Genomic DNA, 18,667 nt, shown 5'->3' with positions numbered 1-18,667 from the left:
ATGGTGGTAATCAAGTGGTAACATTCCTAGGATTATTTTATAAATACATAGTGGTGATCAAAAATTACAGCTTGATTTATATTTTTAATGAGGTGTGTGTATGTGTGACCCATTCTCACCTGTTACCACAGGAGCCTATTTATATGGGGTGAGGTCCTCAGATGGTTATCTGTACATTGTTGTTTTGAAATTCATCTTTACACCCCTCCCCCACATAGCCTTCTGCACAAGTGAGTAGTTTCAGCTGAAAAACATATTTTATTCATCTTATTGCTATACTGGGGCTTCCCACTACTCATTTCACATTTTTAAAGCAAATTATACACTTTATTCCAGAAAAGTTAGCATATGCATGTATCTGCGTGACATGCAAAAAAATATTTTACATACAAACCATCAGTTAAGCACCTGAACATATATATTGCACTTTCAATAAAGAGAAGGCAGATATCTTCTCTCTTCCAATATTTAATACAATAAACTTCAAAAAGGTGTGTTCTTAGAAGAGGGACTGGGAGCCAGGAACACCCAAGTTCTAATCCTGGCTCTAACAATGATCATCTCTGTAGCCTACAGCAAATCATTTACATTAAATTCTGCTTCTCCAGCTGTAAAATGAAGTTAACACACTCCCTTATCAATTTCACAGAGGTGGTCTTAGGATCAATTCATCTTTGTATAGTACTATGAAGAAGAAGAAAGTTTTACATCTGTATAATTATATTTTAATGTTTAAATTGACTATTTTACTTCTCAAATAATTTGCCTTGAAAATATCAAGGGGGCAGGGGAAACAATGGGTGAATTTCAGAATCCAGCCTGGATCCAATACATGGTACCAAGGCAGTTAAATATTATGGCAGTATGTATGTCAGAAATGCCAGAGGCAGATAAATACCATTTCCTTTTGGTTTAACAGAGAGGAAGTAAAATGGCAGCTAGGGGACACAAGAGGCAGAAGTCTCTAAAGACAGCAAAGGATTATCAATTTGAGATGGAAACCACATGATATTGCCTTATATAGAAAAGGAAGGGCATCTGCAAAACCTGCATTTGACTACTGCAAAGGGTTCTGCACCTCTCTTCAACCACATCATGTCTTGCTAAACCATCATCAAGCCGCAATTTCTCTTTATGAATCAGATGAAGAAACTGCTACCCGTATCATTCATTTGGGTACAAAGAGTTATATTACCAGACCACACACTTTTTCCCCTAAGGACCCAACTCTTATTGTTAATCAAAGTATGAAAAGCTAAATATGACCAGAGAAACTTGATTTGCTCCAACCAAAGGTATTTGCTAATTTTTTCTTACATGTTTTTTTAAAAAGCAATGCACACATTTATTGAAAGGGAACTTTGCCAAAACATGGGTTGGGAGCGTAAACCACGCACAAGTCTTTGTTTAATTACTTCACTTTCCTTCAAAACTTGGCAAAACATTAAGCTTTTCATTTACTAAATCTATAATTAACTATAACATTTGCTGAATAAACATAACCTTATTTTTAATTAAGTCAGAGCAAGATGCTACAACTTGCATCTAACAAGCAACATTTATCTCAAGTAACATGCAATAAAAACACCTGTCTTGTCATACATGAATACTTAACTATAACTACAGTGAGCCAATTAACACATCGTCATTTTAACGACATCTAGTGCCAAAACCTGGATTCGTTGACTTTGGTGCAACCAAAATTTAACCCCTAAAAATGGAAACAACACTTTATCCTCAAAACATTATGATTTGAAATCAAGCTGAACCATAACAGTAGCCATGTCTACAGCAATGGATTACACATCGAAAATACCCCTGACCTAAATTTAAGTCTGGACAAAATATCTATTCAACAGTTTGCAAAGGAATTCAGGTGGAACAAGTGATATGATGCAATACTACTTATGTGAAAAAGGCCTCTCATAAACAGTAAATATTAAGCTTAAAGTTTTTTTTTAAAAAGCATTAAAGAATCCTGTATGTAATTGTGAATGAGAAACTGAAGCAAAACCTTATTACAAACTAAGTAACTGTTTAGAACTGGAAGATCTGCACAGACAAATTATAGTATAATTGCAACAGGCACAAATAGTGGAAAATCTATAGCTAAGAGAAACAATTCTGAACTAGAACTTGTAAAACAAAACTTTGAAATGAGAATAAGAAATCTCTAAACAGAGTAGAAGTTAGGCTATGCACAATAGCAGCAGCTCCCATTGGCCTGGAGCAGCAAACCACGGCCACTGGGAGCCGCAACTGGTCAAATCTGCGGACGTGGCAAGTAAACAAACCAACTCGGCTCGCCAGGGGCTTTCCCTGCACAAGCGGCAGAACAAGTTTGGGAACTACTGCTTTAGAGGATATGATTTTCTTAGCTGTATGAAGAATCAGCCTGCCTATCAAAAGAGATAATCCATTTAGGGAGTCAGCTTTACACCCCTCCCCAACCTTCAAGAATTTAGGAGATAAACTGGTACAGTTAATTGTAAGTATCAGAAAAATTTACTTGATATTCAATAATATTGTGTACAAATACCAAGCAAGACAGGTTATTAAACCTTAAAACATCATAATTTACACTTTATTAAATAAAATGATTTGAACATTCATCAGAAAAGAGCTCCAAGAACTTTGCAAACCTTATGCCTCACAATACATTTGTTTCTTATTGCTTATCATCATCAGTGATTCTTTGAAGAAGTGCTGCCTTTGTAAAGATGGGTGTGATGGAAGTAGGATCCAGATACTGATGGCTGCCATTTCATGTGAAGATGCCCATCTAGACACTAACCCTAACAGCAGTACATTCAAAAACTTACTTGAAGAGGCTTTTATACAACATTTTCCTCCTAATCAATTTTATTGCAAGATATTATGAAGGTTTGCATGTTTATTCTGGACAATTTCCCACCCAGACCCTCACTTTTGTTATTTATATCTGCGTCTGTTTTGTCATCAGCTCTACCACTTCATTTGTGGAGTAAATAAGGTTTTATAACATTTTAAAGAAGAAGGAAAAGAAGCCACACTGATTTAATGGCTGAGTCTGAATTTAACCAAGGTGCCCTGAGGCCAAACCAAATCATCTAATCACTGGACGACACTGACTCTGTCATCTTTAATAAGCATCAAAGGAAGATGTATATATATTATGGTAGTGCCAAAATGGGCTAGATGCTTTCCAAATAAGAGGAACACAGTCCATACCCCCAATAAGGCTCATCTTTTCCCTGAAATTTTTTTTTGAAATAAAACTATTTCTGTGTTCTGTAAGACAAGTCTTAAGCTAACTCCTAGCGTTTAATGAGGGCATCGTTGTGAAAGTAGTGTCTAAAAACGACAGTGACCCAACTGTTTACTGTGATTTAGATTAATTTTAATGTTTGCTACACCTCCTAACCAGTTACAACCAAGGAAGAGGACATAGTTCATCTCAAAAATTTGAAGTGTGCTGGAATATTCCTGTAAATATTTGATCACCCACGTGTTATTACAGCCATACTGTCGAGATCGCAATTAAAACTGTCTGAACATCATCAAGGTCACTAAGAATATTACTGAGCATAGGACTTGATTCCACTAGGTGCTCACAACTTCATTAGGTGTTGAGGGCACTCAGTACTTGGAAGGTCAGGCCAAAAGTTTTTAAATATGGTTTTTTTCATGTAGAGCATTATGCTATAGGTTAGCCTGTCCAGTTACAGAATGGCTGATCACTGCTTGCTGACTTATTTGGATCTTCCATTGTGACCTACGATGCTTTCTGCTACTCCGGTCACAGTCTTTATTACCAGTTATGTAGTGCTTGTGTGATATGTACAAATGGCAAGCAAATCCACTTTACTTGGGACTAAGCCAAGAGTTTAAAAAAAAAAAATCCAAAAAGAGGGCACCAGGGCGATAGGTGACTATAGACAATTTACCATCTCATGTGCTGAACCATTGTTTTTCTAACAAGCTGTATTTTAAGGCACAGATTTTCAGTTCTACAACTAGGTTAATTTGTTGGTTATTCTTTAACAGCGCTCTGATGACCAAAGGAGGGAAGAAAGCAGCTGTCCTTTTGCCTAGCAGCAGTGTAACTATCCTACAAGAGAGGTAGTTGCAAAAAATATTAAACTAGAAAAATTTTATGCTACCATGAGTTGAGCTCAGTTTCATCCATTTTTTAAATTGCTAGCTTTCCAGCATGAATACTGTAGAAAGCTTCCTATGAGGTTCCTGCTACCTGCACCACCAAATAACTAAAAGAAACTAGACCGTTTCAAGTTATTTTATCAAACTTCAACAGATTCATTAGACTCTAAGTCAGAAGGGAACATTACTGATCATGCTAGTCTGACCTCGCTGCACAATGAAGGCATAGAATCGTCACCCCCCACTCCTGTATCAAACTCGTGTCTGCAGCCACTGAAGTTTCTCAATATGGTTTAAAGACTTCAAGGTGCAGAGAATCTTCTCCAGCACGTGACGCTGTGCTCACAGGGCTTCTGCCAGTCTGCCTGGAGCCAAATTTCTCTTACCAAAGGCCCATATCTGGCAACAGCTAACCTGAGCAATGTGGCAGACTCACCACCCAGACACCAGGAAAGAATCTCTGGTAGTAACTCTGATCCACCCACTAACATCCCAACACAAGCATTGGGCATAGTTTTACTGGTCAGCAGTCAAGATGATTAATTGCCAAAATTACGGTATCACATTATAACATCCCACTACATAATTTAAAAGCTCTAGTCTTGAAGCCAGATATGTCTTTGCCCCACTACTCCCCTTGGAAGGCTGTTGCAGAACTCACTTTCTGATGTTAGGAAACCTTCATCTAATTTCAAGTTAACATTCCTGATAGCCAAGTTTATATCCATTTGTTACTTGTGTCCACATTTGTACGGAGCTTAAATAATCTCTCTCCTCCCTGGTATTTATTCCTCTGAATATATTGATAGAGAGCAATCATATCTCCCTCAGCCGTTCTTTTGGTTAGGCTAAACAAGCGAGCCTTTGTATCTCCTTTCATTACAGGTTTTCAGTTCTCAAGATCATCTAGTAGGCCCTTCTCTGACCTGTTTCATTTGAATTCATTCTTCATTAAGAACAATGGGAGACAGAACTGCACACAATATTCAGATGAGGTCTCACCAGGGACTTGTAGAATGGTTGACACACATCCTTATCTCTACTGGAAATACTCACCTGTGGCATTCCCAGATCCGCATCTAAGCTTTTTTACATATCACATTGGCGGCTCATAGTCATCCTGTGATCAACCAATACTGCCAAGGCTTCTCTCCTCAGTACTTCCAACTGAATGCCTCCCAGCTTGAATAGTTCTTGTTATTCATCCTAATGCATGACCTTGCACTTTTCACTACTCAATTCATCTATTACTATTACTCCACGTTTACAAGGTCAGCAGCTTTTTCCTGGTCCTTCTCTGTATTGGCAACTCTCCCAGCTTGTGTCATCTGCCAACTTTATTAGCACATTCCCATATTTTGTGCAAGGCCAGTAATAAAAAGAACTAATAGATTGGTCCGCAAAAACCAATCCCCTGAGGAAACTGTACTAGTAACCTCCCTCCAGCCTGACAATTCAACTTGTCAAGTAAGATACGTTGTAGTCTCCCTTTTAACCAGTTTCTTATCCACGCTTTCAATTTTCATATGATCCCATACTTTTACAATTTAGCTATAATTCCCAAGTGAGAACCGTATGCAAATGCTTACTGAAATGCAAAAGTAGAATTAGATCCACCGGCCATTTCCTTTGTCTAAAAAATCTGTCAGCTTCTCAAAGAAGGAGATCAGGTTTGTTTGGCAGGATCTATCTTTTGTAAAACCATGTTGTATTTTGTCCCAATTTCCATTGACTTCAATGTCCTTGACTACTTTTTCCTTCAAATTTTTTTCCAAGACCTTGCATACTACAAATGTCAAACTGACAGGCCTGTAGTTGCCCGAACCATGTTTTTTCCCTTTCTTAAAGATAGGAACTATATTAGCAATTCTCCAGTCATACGGTACAGCCCCTGAGTTTACAGATTCATTAAAAATTCTTGCTAATGGGTTTGCAATTTCATCTGCCAGTTCCTTTAATATTCTTGGATGAAGATTATCTGGGCCCCCTAATTTTGTCCCATTAAGATGTCAATCTCCCTTAGAATCTTTAACTTATTTCCTCCAGGTCTTAAAAATCAAACATTTCACTAATTAATCCTCCTTGCAGAGTTCTGTGAATAAAAATGTTCACAATCTTCTGTAATGACAAGACAAAAGCTATTCAAATGTACTTATGAAGACACCCTCCAGGAAGCATTATGGGCAGGAAACATTCAATGCAATAGAGGAGCAGAGCTAACGCTTCACAGAAATGAAAGATTCATTTTGCTCAGACTGATAATGCACAGGCTGCATATCATTCGGCCATAAAGACAGCATTTTGAAAAGGAAGTGGTTAGTAAGAGTAGCATTAAGCTGTTTATATACATAGACCCTACATCAGCACGACAACACCTAAATGTTGCTGGATCCTCTGGCATACAAACAGCCTGCTGTACGTCTGAAATTTTCATGTACCCAAGGCTTTGAATGTACAAAATAAGGAAGCTTAACATCCAAAATTTCATATAATCCACAAGGAAATAAATGCAGATTGCCTAAATAAATGCAGATTGCCTACACAGTAACACTAGTTCCTAATCAAACGTGGTAGACACAATCAACTTTTCAATAATGTAAATTATCCTTTTCAAAGTCTCCTTTTTTGGAACCTTTTTAAGTTTGTGTAAGAAGTTTTGCAGGAAATGTGTCAGTTTTTCTTTGAACAAATCTTTCTTTCATGGTATGACACCACAAGGTAAGTTATCTATAAGGAACACGAGCATACTCATGCAAACTCAAAAGAAAGAAGCATCTATCTGAAAGCTGATGAAAATTTTACTTGCTTTGTGTCATAATGTTTACAGGTTTATGTAATTTCATTACATACAGAGTTGTGTACATTTATAATTTCTAATCACCACCACTTTTTGCGTTAGTCTGTAAAGCTTAACTTATTTCAGCTGAAAAAACAGAGGCAAAGGACAGCTCAATTTCTGTGCTCATAGCTTTAAGAAACAGCTATAGCATCTTCCTAAAGAATGCAAAAATTGTGTTTTGCAAACACATGAAGGACATGTTTAAAATTTAGTTAAAATTCCAACCAAAAGTTAATCCTGTTAGATTAAGTAAATCATTTTTTGAAATGCTGACCTTAGACGCTATCTTCTGCACAGATCAAAACACAGTAAAAAAAACAAACCAAGGTTTTAAAAAACAACCTGACAAGAAAACAGCTTCATTTGTGGGAAAGTTACTTTTAAATACTTTGATAAGCAAGAAACAAAATAAAGCTGTTGAAAAACCACTAAGGGTCAATCTTTTTCTAATGGTGTGTCAGATTTCTTTTGGACAATACACCTCTACCTCGATATACACCTGTCCTTGGGAGCCAAAAAATCTTACCACATTATAGATGAGACCATGTTATATTTAACTTGCTTTGATCCACCGGAGTGCGCAGCCCCACCCCACTGGAGCACTGCTCTACCGCGTGATATCCAAATTCGTGTTATATCGGGTGGCGTTATATTGAGGAAGTGGTGTACTTGCTTTTTTTAATTAAGCAGTTAGACCAACTTTTGTCATCTATTGCCACAGTGAGGTAAATAAACTACAGGCAAAGCTACAGGAGTAGTGTCTCTTTAGGGACCATAGACACGGGACAGTTGCGACATAAGAGTAAGAGAAGAATTGAATCCTTTAAATTCTGTAAAATAGGAATTAAGGTCATTTTGTCAATGTGACATTTGTTGTTAGCGTTTTATGTCTCCTTCAGAAGCTTGAAATATTATTGATACAATAGCAAAGAATATCATAGACGATCCATATGAAAAAAGAATCCTTCGGACATTTTTCTATCCAAAGTCCACCATCAGAAATAGCATGCTACTGGGAAAATTATGACTTTTTAATTTGTTAAACACAGAGCATGTTTGGCACTATATAAAACTGAGGATAACAGTCCCCCTGCCCATTCTGCTCTAAAATGTACTTGCATCAGCCTTTTTTTCAAATCACAGAATTGAAGTGTACAACATAAATACATGTACAAATTTAGTTTTAGGCCAGATCTATTTGTTACTGCTCTGATCCCCTCACCTGCAGGCAAGTATTTCAGTTGGTTGTTGGCCAATCGAAGGTGACGTAAAGACCTCAGGCGGCCAATCTCAGGGCACACAATTTCAAGAGCGTTGTCACTTAGGTCCAGAAACTGCAGTTTAACCAAGGAGCCAATAGCTAGTGAGAGAATAAAGACCAAAAAAAAAAAAAAATGAATGTGACCCAGGAGTAATGTTAAAACCTTAATAGGACTATGAGATGATAGAAGGCCTCAATATCTAATTCCTATATCTGAGCAGACTGTGAGGTATTAAAACCATTGGTCTCATAACTGAATGTCATGGGAATTAAGTATTTGTAAGCACTTCTATTGATAACAAGCAGTATTGAGGGTACAGAAATATGAAAAAAAATAAATCACACAGAAGAGACCATAGATTTTGCTATTATTCCAACCATGATTATTCTCCTGAAATTACTTTTTACTTTACTTTGCCATCATCTTTATCTGATTTACTCACCCCAGACTGGGAATTTAAAGTTTTCTTTTCTGAAGGTAGGACATGTTTGCTCCACAATAAAATGAAAGGAATAGAGAGGCCAATGCAATTATTGATGCTTTAGGTTTAAACCTATCAATCATGACCAAGCAAAACTAAAGTATTGTATGTAATAATTGGCTTAGCGAGCAGGAGTGATCCTGGAGCGCTGTTTTATTGATAAGTGCCATTTAGTCTTTTCATTTCCTATAACTGTAACTAGAGTAAACAACATGTAGATGCATCTGAAAGTTTAATAAAACAGCTTAACATAGTACAAACAAGGATATCAACATTCTAAGGACTACAGTGGTGTATTTCTGTGGATATCTTCAGAATTTCATGGGAACATAAGGAAAACAGGCCTTTTTACTGAATAGAATAAAATATTTGATAGTTTCTGCCACTTATTTTGAAGCTAGTAGCGCACTTACCTTCGGGTACAACAACTATGTTATTTGAATGAAGGTACCTGGGGGGGAAAAGAACAAACAACACCACCTGTTACCCTCAAGGACTTTGGTTAGATAATCAGTTGGCAAAATGTTCAATCTGAAATTGGAAGAGAAAAAAACCTTCACAGACATTTCTCTTTCTGAGCATGACAGTAAATTTTACAACACTAATTAACATATTGTAAGGTTTCACTTATAATCTATTTAAATCATGAACAGAAATTAAGATCAAGAATGTCTTAGCTGATGATTATTAAAATATTCAAATGTAATGCACATGATCATTGTACTCGCAACTGTTTCATTTCAAGCTGTTGAATGCAATTTTTCTTCATAACAACAAAATATCCAGGATAGGAAAAATAAATCAGGAGTCACTAGATTGCACTAAATTCTGCCATAGGTCCTCTCCTGCTGTGTACAGGGAAAAACCAAACAAATAAATCAACCATGTACACTTACACAAGCATGCAGAATCTACTTGTCATGATAATGTGATTTTTTTTTTAAATTTAAAGTACTAAATCAAATTTTACAAAAGCAATTTTCAACCAGTAAATACAGTGACAAGCCCAGACAAGTTTCGGTGGCTATTTTAAGGTTGATAAAGTGCATTTAGGGCTCCCTGGTGGTGAACACCCATAATCACTACAATTTGAGAAGAGCTGAATCCATATCTTTTAAACTATAAACTTCTGCTTGAAAACAGAAAGACTATATAAAGTTTGTAGGCAAGCAGTCAATACCTGGAAATAGAGTTACAATGTCTATTCTCAAAAGATAATGAGTACTCTCATGATTTAAGCATGCATGTAAAAGATTTGAACAAGCACCTTTTCTATTACACTGTGAAACAATGTTTCCCAAAAGCAGGGTCGTGTCCCTCTGGGAAGATGGGAAGATCTAACTGGTGAAGTAGTCTCAGTTTTCTGTTTTTTAAAAGTATGTCCTTCGTGTTTGTGGTTGTGAAGAATACTTTCACAATGGAAATCATGTGTAACTTATGCAGCAATGTCTGCCTGTGTTTGAAGACAGCCTGAAACAGTATCTCCAAAGTGTGAACTCTCCAACTCATTTCAGTGGATGGTAAGTATGATCATTAATGTTGACACTGAAAGTATTTCACTGCTCAAAGGACATAAGAAAGCAGAAGTACCATTATAAAGCTCTATACCAGTGTTTCTCAGACTGGGGCCTCTGCTTGTGTAGGGAAAGTCCCTGGCGGGCTGGGCAGTTTGTTTACCTGCTGCATCCGCAGGTCCAGCCGATCGCAGCTCCCACTGGCTGTGGTTTACCGCTGCAGGCCAATTGGAGCTGCTGGAAGCGGCGCAGGCTGAGGGACATACTGGCCACCACTTCCAGCAGCTCCCATTGGCCTGGAGCAGCGAACTGTGGCCAGGGGGAGCCGCGATCGGCTGGACCTGCAGACGGGGCAGGTAAACAAACTGGCCCGGCCTGCCAGGGGCTTTCCTTACACAAGCGACAGCCCCAGTTTGAGAAACACTGCTCTATACCAAAAAAAGTTTCCGTGTGAGGGGTGCACCCCTGGTGGGAAGTATGGAAAGTAACTACACTAAGATGAGTAGATCTTTGAAAACACGTGGTGGTATTGCAAGGGGCATATATTCCATTTTATTTTCCTGAAGGGGAGCTCAGCTTTCAAGAGTATAGGAAACACTGCTCTAAAGTATCAGAGGGGTAGCCGTGTTAGTCTGGATCTGTAAAAGCAGCAGAGAATCCTGTGGCACCTTACAGACTAACAGATGTTTTGGAGCATGAGCTTTCGTGTCCTTTATCCTTTAAAATTTATCCTTTAAAAGGATAAATGGACACAAATCAGATATTAGGAATGGCAATATACAAAAACCTGTAGGAGAGCACTTCAACCTGCCTGGCCACACTATAGCAGACCTTAAGGTGGCCATCCTGCAAAAAAACACTTCAGGACCAGACTTCAAAGAGAAACTGCTGAGCTTCAGTTCATTTGCAAATTTGACACCATCAGCTCTGGACTAAACAAAGACTGTGAATGGCTTGCCAATTACAGAACCAGTTTCTCCTCCCTTGGTTTTCACACCTCTACTGCTAGAACAGGGCCTCATCCTCCCTGATTGAACTAACCTCGTTATCTCTAGCTTGCTTGCTAGCATATATATACCTGCCCCTGGAAATTTCCACTACATGCATCTGACGAAGTGGGTATTCACTCACGAAAGCTCATGCTTCAAAACGTCTGTTAGTCTATAAGGTGCCACAGGATTCTCTGCTGCTCTAAAGTAAAGGAGGTATATGTACAGTAACAAATCAGCATTTTAAATATGAACCAATTGGCAAATTATTCTTTTTACTTCATTTTCTGCTCTAGCCCCAAACCAATTATTATCTCAGCTAACAATTTAAATTGTGTCACCTGAACTACAGAAGCTGTGGAACAACTGCAATCACCTACATACCAAATAAATGGGATAATGGTAGCACAACAAAGCTTGGTGGTCATGAGATAACTAAATCAAGTAAATATATATTAATAGACTTCTTTTACTTATTTGCAGCTTCTTAAATTAACCTCCTCCAAGCAATTTTAGGCTTGCTCTTCTAAAGGCATCATCAGATAATACTAAAAGTTCTTGATGCCTGGTGGCAAAATGTCAAACACTCTTAAATATATCAAATACAAGAAAGTTGTTCCACTGTTCCAGTGTATGCGAACCCAAAATACAGAGCAAGATGAGGCAAGATTGTCTCTTCAGCAAGCTGGAGACTTCAATGACCTACAAAACAGTTAAACTATGTTGTGGACATGAGTCCTAGAAAGGTGCGGTTTCAACAGCCAAATTGAGAAGACAAGCTCAGACAGATAACTTATACTGTTCAAACACCCCATGCTTCCTTTAAGTTTGAATTTACAGTATGTACTTCAAAAACACACTGCACTACCAAACCTTCCATTAAGATCAGGTCATAGCTGTCATAAAGCAGTATGGGAGGTAGGAAGAGCATATTTAAAGTTCAGTTCTATTGCATGAAGGTTGTTTGGTGAACTACATTAAATGTAGGGCTCAAAAAACGTATTATGCATCTACTACCCAAATAGGCAATACTTAATTGAAAAGGACAATACAACAAATGTGTTGCCTCTTGCAGCTGGACCAAGGTGCACAGCCCTGGTATGAAGACCATTACACACCACTTCCTTACCGGATGGGGTGGAGGAAATCAACATCCCCTCACAACACAATCTGAACAAGAAATTATGACACGGAAAGAAATTTCAGCATGGGCCTGAATCTAGCTAGTAGCCAAAGTACCTCATTTTATTACCAAGGAGGAAAAACCACATTATACAGAAAAGGAAAAATGTATACAAACACAGCATTCTTATTTTTTTTTAAATAATTTGACACTGCTTAGCACAATAAAGTTGGCCAAAACTCCAACACTCACAATTCCACGAGGTTTGGAAGCTTCTGTGCAAGGTTTTCTGGCTGAAAAAGAAAAAAGAGATTTATTAGTTTAAAAACTAACATGCATCCTACTCATTTTAATAACCATTCCAACAAGAGATATCACAAGTGTGTTTCAGTAGAATTGTGTACAGTAGAACAAAATCAGCAACACTCAGCCATGGGGATGGAAGGATGAGAAAATGGGGCACTGGTGCCATTCCTTCATAGTCTAGAAGTGACATTGATGGGATCTAGAGCAAATTGCATCCAGCCCTCCAAGATTTGAAGAATGGATTATCAATACTTAGCTTTTGAAAAGGAATTAAAACTAAGGAGTCAGAGATGAGATAGAGGGGCTTCCTAAGCAGCTGCTGGAAAGAAAACGTTCACTGATTTACAGCAGTAGTAAAAAGCAGGAAGCATGCAAGACCACCTCCTAAACAACATATATTTTCTTTGTAATACTGCAGAGCAGCAGGACAAGACCTGCATCCTCTACAGTTTATTCAACACCTCTGTACCAGAAATATCAAACCCACACATTTCTTTATGCATGTCAAGATGCACGTCCTTTCCTGTAGTCTGACTCGCTCCTGGGTGCACATGCCTGCTTCTGGATAGTCTTTTTAAGTGTAAACAAAAATTATGGCAGTCAACACACTGGGATCAATATGACTATTTTAATAATTTTAAGACACAGCAGGTTAGATTTTCTTCTGCATCTGAGCTCCATTCAGTGCAAGAGAGCAAAAGTAGCGAGGGATATGGCAACAACTCTCTGATTCTGAGCTAGTCGGACTAGAAGTTGCTCGAACTCATACCTGTGGTCTATTCCCCTTGGGTTGCATGTGGTCCCTTTTCCTCCCCTGATACGTTCTCTACACCCCAGAGGGAAGGGAAATTGGTGTAGGAGCTAACTGATGGTTTTATGCCATCTGAAAGCTTCTCATAACATGGAAAACGTCAGATGGCCAGCTTGGCCAGAAATTGGCTGTTCTGAATTGCTTGAGTTGTGCAAATGAGCCAAGTCAGACACCAGAATTGGGTTTGAAGCTGTGCTAATTGGGTATATTTTAGCCTAGTAGGGAAACACGTTAGCCTGAAGCATAGTAGGGTTTTTCAGTCATGTTTAGCTAACTCAATTGAGCTAACATGGTTGAAAAACACACCCTTTGTGTCAATCAAGACAGGTCCCTAGGTTTTCTTGGAAACGGCAACTAGTAGGAATTTTAGGAGAGGATGGAATACGTTATGCTGGAAGCCATATTGAAAATCCATATTCACGGTTAAGAAGATTTTATTGCTTAGGAAATCTACCTTAAATGCAGTGACTGCATTTTGATTTTAAAATTCTGGTTTTAATTATATGGAAGGCAGAGTTTAGACATGCAGAACTGGAAATAAGTTTTAATGAAGAACATTTAACAGCACACAGTATCACAGCACAATCACTTACAGAGTTTGGCAGTTTTCATGTTCATTCTTCATCTAAATTTAAACAATATTCCTTCTTAAAACACACTTTTTAGTTAACATATTTTGCCACAATTTGAAATTTGTATAACATAGGCAAGATATGCATATTTCTCATACATAACAATGATGTTGAACATCGCTGATTAAAGTGCAAACCTCAACTCAGCCTTAACCATGAAGCAGCAACTCCACAACTGAATCAATTTTCTATATGAAAGTGTCACTCAAACCACAGAAGAATGAGGAAATAGCTAAGCAGTGGTTGCCACCTGCTGGAAAGTTTGTATTACAATACATTCATTTTCCACATAATATAGCATAGAAAGGTTTTTGCACAATGTTCTTTTCCTTGCATATTTTTCTCGATGTTAACCAAATAAATGCAGAAACTAGCTTGACCCTTAAAAACCCAGCAAACATTTTTCGCTTTAAGTTCTAATGGAAAAAAGTTTCTATCTAACCTAACTCTAGATCAATCTTAATTAATTTTTGCCCTAAACTATTTATTAATCTAACAGATACTTCTGGTGTGTCTACAAGTAGTATTTTCTCTTCAACCCCTACTCACCTCTCCCCCGCCCTCCCAAAAAATTTACTTGTTGGCTTTCCCTTGCAAAGTGAAACAGATTTCAAGGGTTTTGAGTGTTTGATCCTCAAATGAATTGCTCTAGAACTGGATGATGTCTTGGAGGTTAAACAGGTGGGGTTCAGGAAGGGACATAACACCTGTGATCAAGTCTTGGCCTTGAACATCTTTCTCTAAAATCATTTTTAACAAAATCTAAAGATAGGAGCAATCTTCCTGGAATAGACTGCCACTTATGACATGGTTTGGCACAGAGGCCTTCTGTGTAAACTCTGATGAGTTGCCCTGCATTGGGTGATCGAAGTAGTAGATCTCTTCCTCCAAAACAGGTAGTTCAGAGTACACGTAGACAACCATTGCAGTTCCTGGAAGTGTCAGATTAATGGTCTTCCTCAAGGTTCAGTTTCTTCACCAATACTATTTAACGTGTACATCAATGACTTGCCAGCAACACTCTCACGCAAGTTTATCTTTGCAACGATATCTGCTGCAGTTATCAAGCTCAGATCTTCTCAGAAATTAACAACATCCTGAATGATATGAAGCTCATGGCAGACTATCGTAGTCAATGATGCCTGCAGCTGAGCTTTTCCAAGACAGTTTCTAGCATATTTCCTCTGCACAATGCAAGTGCAAGCCACGAGTTAAAAACCATCATCCCAGAAGGTTTGACTTGCCAAGGCACCTGTGGTCATCCCTGAACTGGTTTTGAACAGGACAGGGCAATAGTACGGTCAATCTCTTCAAATGGGATTTCTCTAACGATCTGCGATGTAGATGCAGTCAACTTCAGACTGTGTAGGATATCTTTGATGAGTGCCCACTTAGTAGTTATCAGTGGTTCACAGTCAAGCTGGAAGGGCATATCGAGTGGGTCCCACAGGGATCAGTTCTGGATCCTGTTCTGTTCAATATCTTCATTGATGATTTAGATCAAAAAGATGGGGATCAATATAAAAATTGAAAGCTGGATAAGGAACTGGTTAAAGAGGAGACTACAATGTGTTGTACTGAAAGGTGAACTGTCAGGCTGGAAGGAGGTTACTAGTGGAGTTCCTCAGGGATCAGTTTTGGGACCAATCTTATTTTTTTATTACTGACTTGGCAGAAAAAGTGGGAATGTGCTAATAAAGTTTGCGGATGACACAAAGCTGGGAGGTATTGCTAACACAGAGAAGGACTGGGATACCATACAGGAAGATCTGTATGATCTTGTAAACTGGAGTAATAGTAATAGGATGAAATTTAATAGTGAAAAGTGCAAGGTCATGCATTTAGGGATTAATAACAAGAATTTTAGTTATAAATTGGAGACACATCAGTTGGAAGTGGAGTAACAGAGAGAAGGATTGGAGTATTGGTTATTAAGGCATGAGATGAGCCGCAATTGAGTGTGGGTAAAAGCAATGTTTTAGTGATCATTAGGTGACGGTATTTCCATAAAGATAAGAGGTTTAGTAGTTATACAAGCGACGATAGACCTCGACTGATTCTGTGGGCAGTTATTTGGAAGTGGTAGGAGAAGTATTTACTCGTTCCCATAATACAAGAAGGTACAAAGAAATAATAGTAGAGTTAAACAAATAAACGGAAGTTATTCTCACACGAGCAACAGTCCAACTGTGAACTCTTACTCTGGGAGTTGGAGGCTGGGACTATACATAGTAAAAGGGAACTGGATAAATTCATGGTGGTAAGTCATAAATGGCTATTAGCTGGGTAAAGAAGTGTAGTCTGTTATCAAGATGAGATGGATGGCAGAGAGGACATATCGTCTGCCATTAGTTCACTCCCTCTGGGCCGGCATGGCACGGTAGCAGATAGGGCTATGGACCTGTTATCGGTAGGCCGTTGCTTATGTTATGTTTTATATTCCCATTTAAGAAGGATGAATTCAAACTGAAACAGAGAGGCTCCTAGATTATCGAACCTGAAAACCCTTATATAAAGCAATAAGGCTTGGATTGTTTAGCTAACAAAAGAGCTGAGGAATATGAATCCTCTACACATATTCAGAGAAAAACTGAGGGGAACTATTAATCGCATTACAATGACAAAGACAAGATGGATTAAGGTACAGAAGTTAGTAAATTGACTAAGTTCTAATTGGAAATGAAGTTGAAGCTCCAGAGAGTGTGGGGCAAAATATATTGGTTCAGGACTAAGCTGATAGTGGGAGGTATGATGGAAGCAATTCTCTACCACAACAAGAGGAAAAAGAGAAGACTATCCTAATACCATCCCTCATAATTATCAGCTTAGTCTGAAGCAGATATTTTGCCCATACCTCCTGAAGCTGTTCCAGAACTTAACTCTCGGATAGTGAATTCGTCAATTTGCAAGCCTATAGTTGATAGCCTATATATTGGTTTGTCACATTTACTGAGCTAATAATCCTTCCTCAGTATTATTCTCTATAATTGATAGAGAGCAGATATCTCCCGTACCTTTTTTGTTAGGCAACAAACCCCAAGCCTTGATGTGTCTCTACAGTTATCAATCATGCTAGTACTTCTCATGGTGTTGAATCATTTTCTAACTGGAGACAAACATGAACATAAACGGCTTCAGATCAACAATCTTATCATAGTCTACGACGCATTCCGTGTGCAAGGGAGGAATAACTGCAGAAATGATCTCCGGCAACATCTCTTCTGGATAACAGAGGCAGGAACATCTTACCTGCTGGCTAATAGAATTAGGAAAACCATGAATTATCCATTTCTTTAAACTGTTATCAGCTTCAATCCAGGTAGGATGACAATTACTGTCTGTGTAAGAGAACTCGTTATGTTTAAACCTGCTATATTACATTTGTGACGCTAGTTGTAAATTATCGAAATAAGTAAATATCTCGTAATGCCACATCATGCCTAAGTATGGGCTAGATGATCTATCCAGTGCCTTTATCACGGTACTTACACTTCATTTTGCTGGAAATACTACTATTATACTAAACGCATTAGCCTTTAACGGCTATGGTATATCGTATAACAATCTCAGATCTTTCTCGTATGTCCAATGATTTCTAATATATCAAATGTTAAATCTAAATGCATGACTGCACTTTACTATTTAGCCAAATATACAGGTTACAAGATAACTGACTCCTCGATGACCATCGTTCCTGTGCAATACCTCCTTGTATCGAAACCTTTATTAGCACATATTTTCTGAAGATAAAAAGAAATAGATTGTACAAATCGATTACCTATAATCTTACGAGTATTTTCAGTAAAATTGACTTTAACAACCCTCTATAGCTCAATTTTATGTTGATCCCATTTTGGATACACATCATAGAAATAGAACAGACAAGAACGATCTGGACTGATCTGATATCTTGCAGCTGACTGGTACATGAATACAGGGACTCAAAGAGTCCACCAGTCCGAAGGTGCTGATCTACTCGAGATCGTAAGAAATCCCAATTTGAAGAGATTGACGTATATGTGTCCTGTTCAAAACAGTCAGGATGACCACTGGCCTTGGCAAGTCAACTTCTGGGAGAGTTTTAACTCGGGTTGCACTGCATGGTTGCCATAGAAATATGCTTAGAAATGTCTTGGAAGTCAGTGCACATATTGATAGATAGTGCATTGAGCTTCAATTTCCAGGATGTGTTTAATTCGAGAAGACTGATATGACAATTTTGCAAAGATAAACTGCGTGAGAGTTGCTGGCAAGTATGATGTACATTAATATATTGGTGAAGACGAACTTGAGAAGAGCATTAATCGACAATTCCATAACGCAATGTTGGAGGTATCAACTACTTGTTTGGAGAAATCTAGCTACTCGATACCCAGCAGGCAACTCATCAAGTTACACAGCAGGCCTTGTGCAAATAACCATTATAATGGCAGTACTTCAGGGATTGCTCTATCTTTAGATTTTGTAAAATATTAGAGAAAAGATCAGCACTTGATCCAGGTGTATGTCTTCGAACCACTGTTTAACCTCAAATTATCAGTCTAGACAATCCCCATTGAGGATCAAACCT

General features: G+C 38.2%; 1 protein-coding gene across 3 annotated transcripts in view; it reads right to left on the bottom strand.

Annotated features, from left to right (window-relative positions):
- The window catches only part of LRRC28 (leucine rich repeat containing 28), a 103,823-nt gene that overhangs the window by 72,639 nt on the left and 12,517 nt on the right, over positions 1 to 18,667 (bottom strand). For all 3 annotated transcript variants that reach the window (XM_032783035.2, XM_032783036.2, XM_075069710.1), the window contains 3 exons: positions 12,601 to 12,641; positions 9,136 to 9,173; positions 8,202 to 8,339 (listed from right to left, as the gene is read on the bottom strand). In XM_032783035.2, coding sequence (XP_032638926.1) covers positions 8,202 to 8,339; positions 9,136 to 9,173; positions 12,601 to 12,641 — 217 coding nt within the window. The remainder of the gene's footprint in view (positions 1 to 8,201; positions 8,340 to 9,135; positions 9,174 to 12,600; positions 12,642 to 18,667) is intronic.

The sequence above is a fragment of the Chelonoidis abingdonii genome, chromosome 9, assembly GCF_003597395.2.
Source record: "Chelonoidis abingdonii isolate Lonesome George chromosome 9, CheloAbing_2.0, whole genome shotgun sequence".
Lineage (NCBI taxonomy): Eukaryota > Metazoa > Chordata > Testudines > Testudinidae > Chelonoidis > Chelonoidis abingdonii.
The sequence above is the reverse complement of the archived record's forward strand: the minus strand, read 5'-3'. Positions and strand labels throughout refer to the sequence as shown.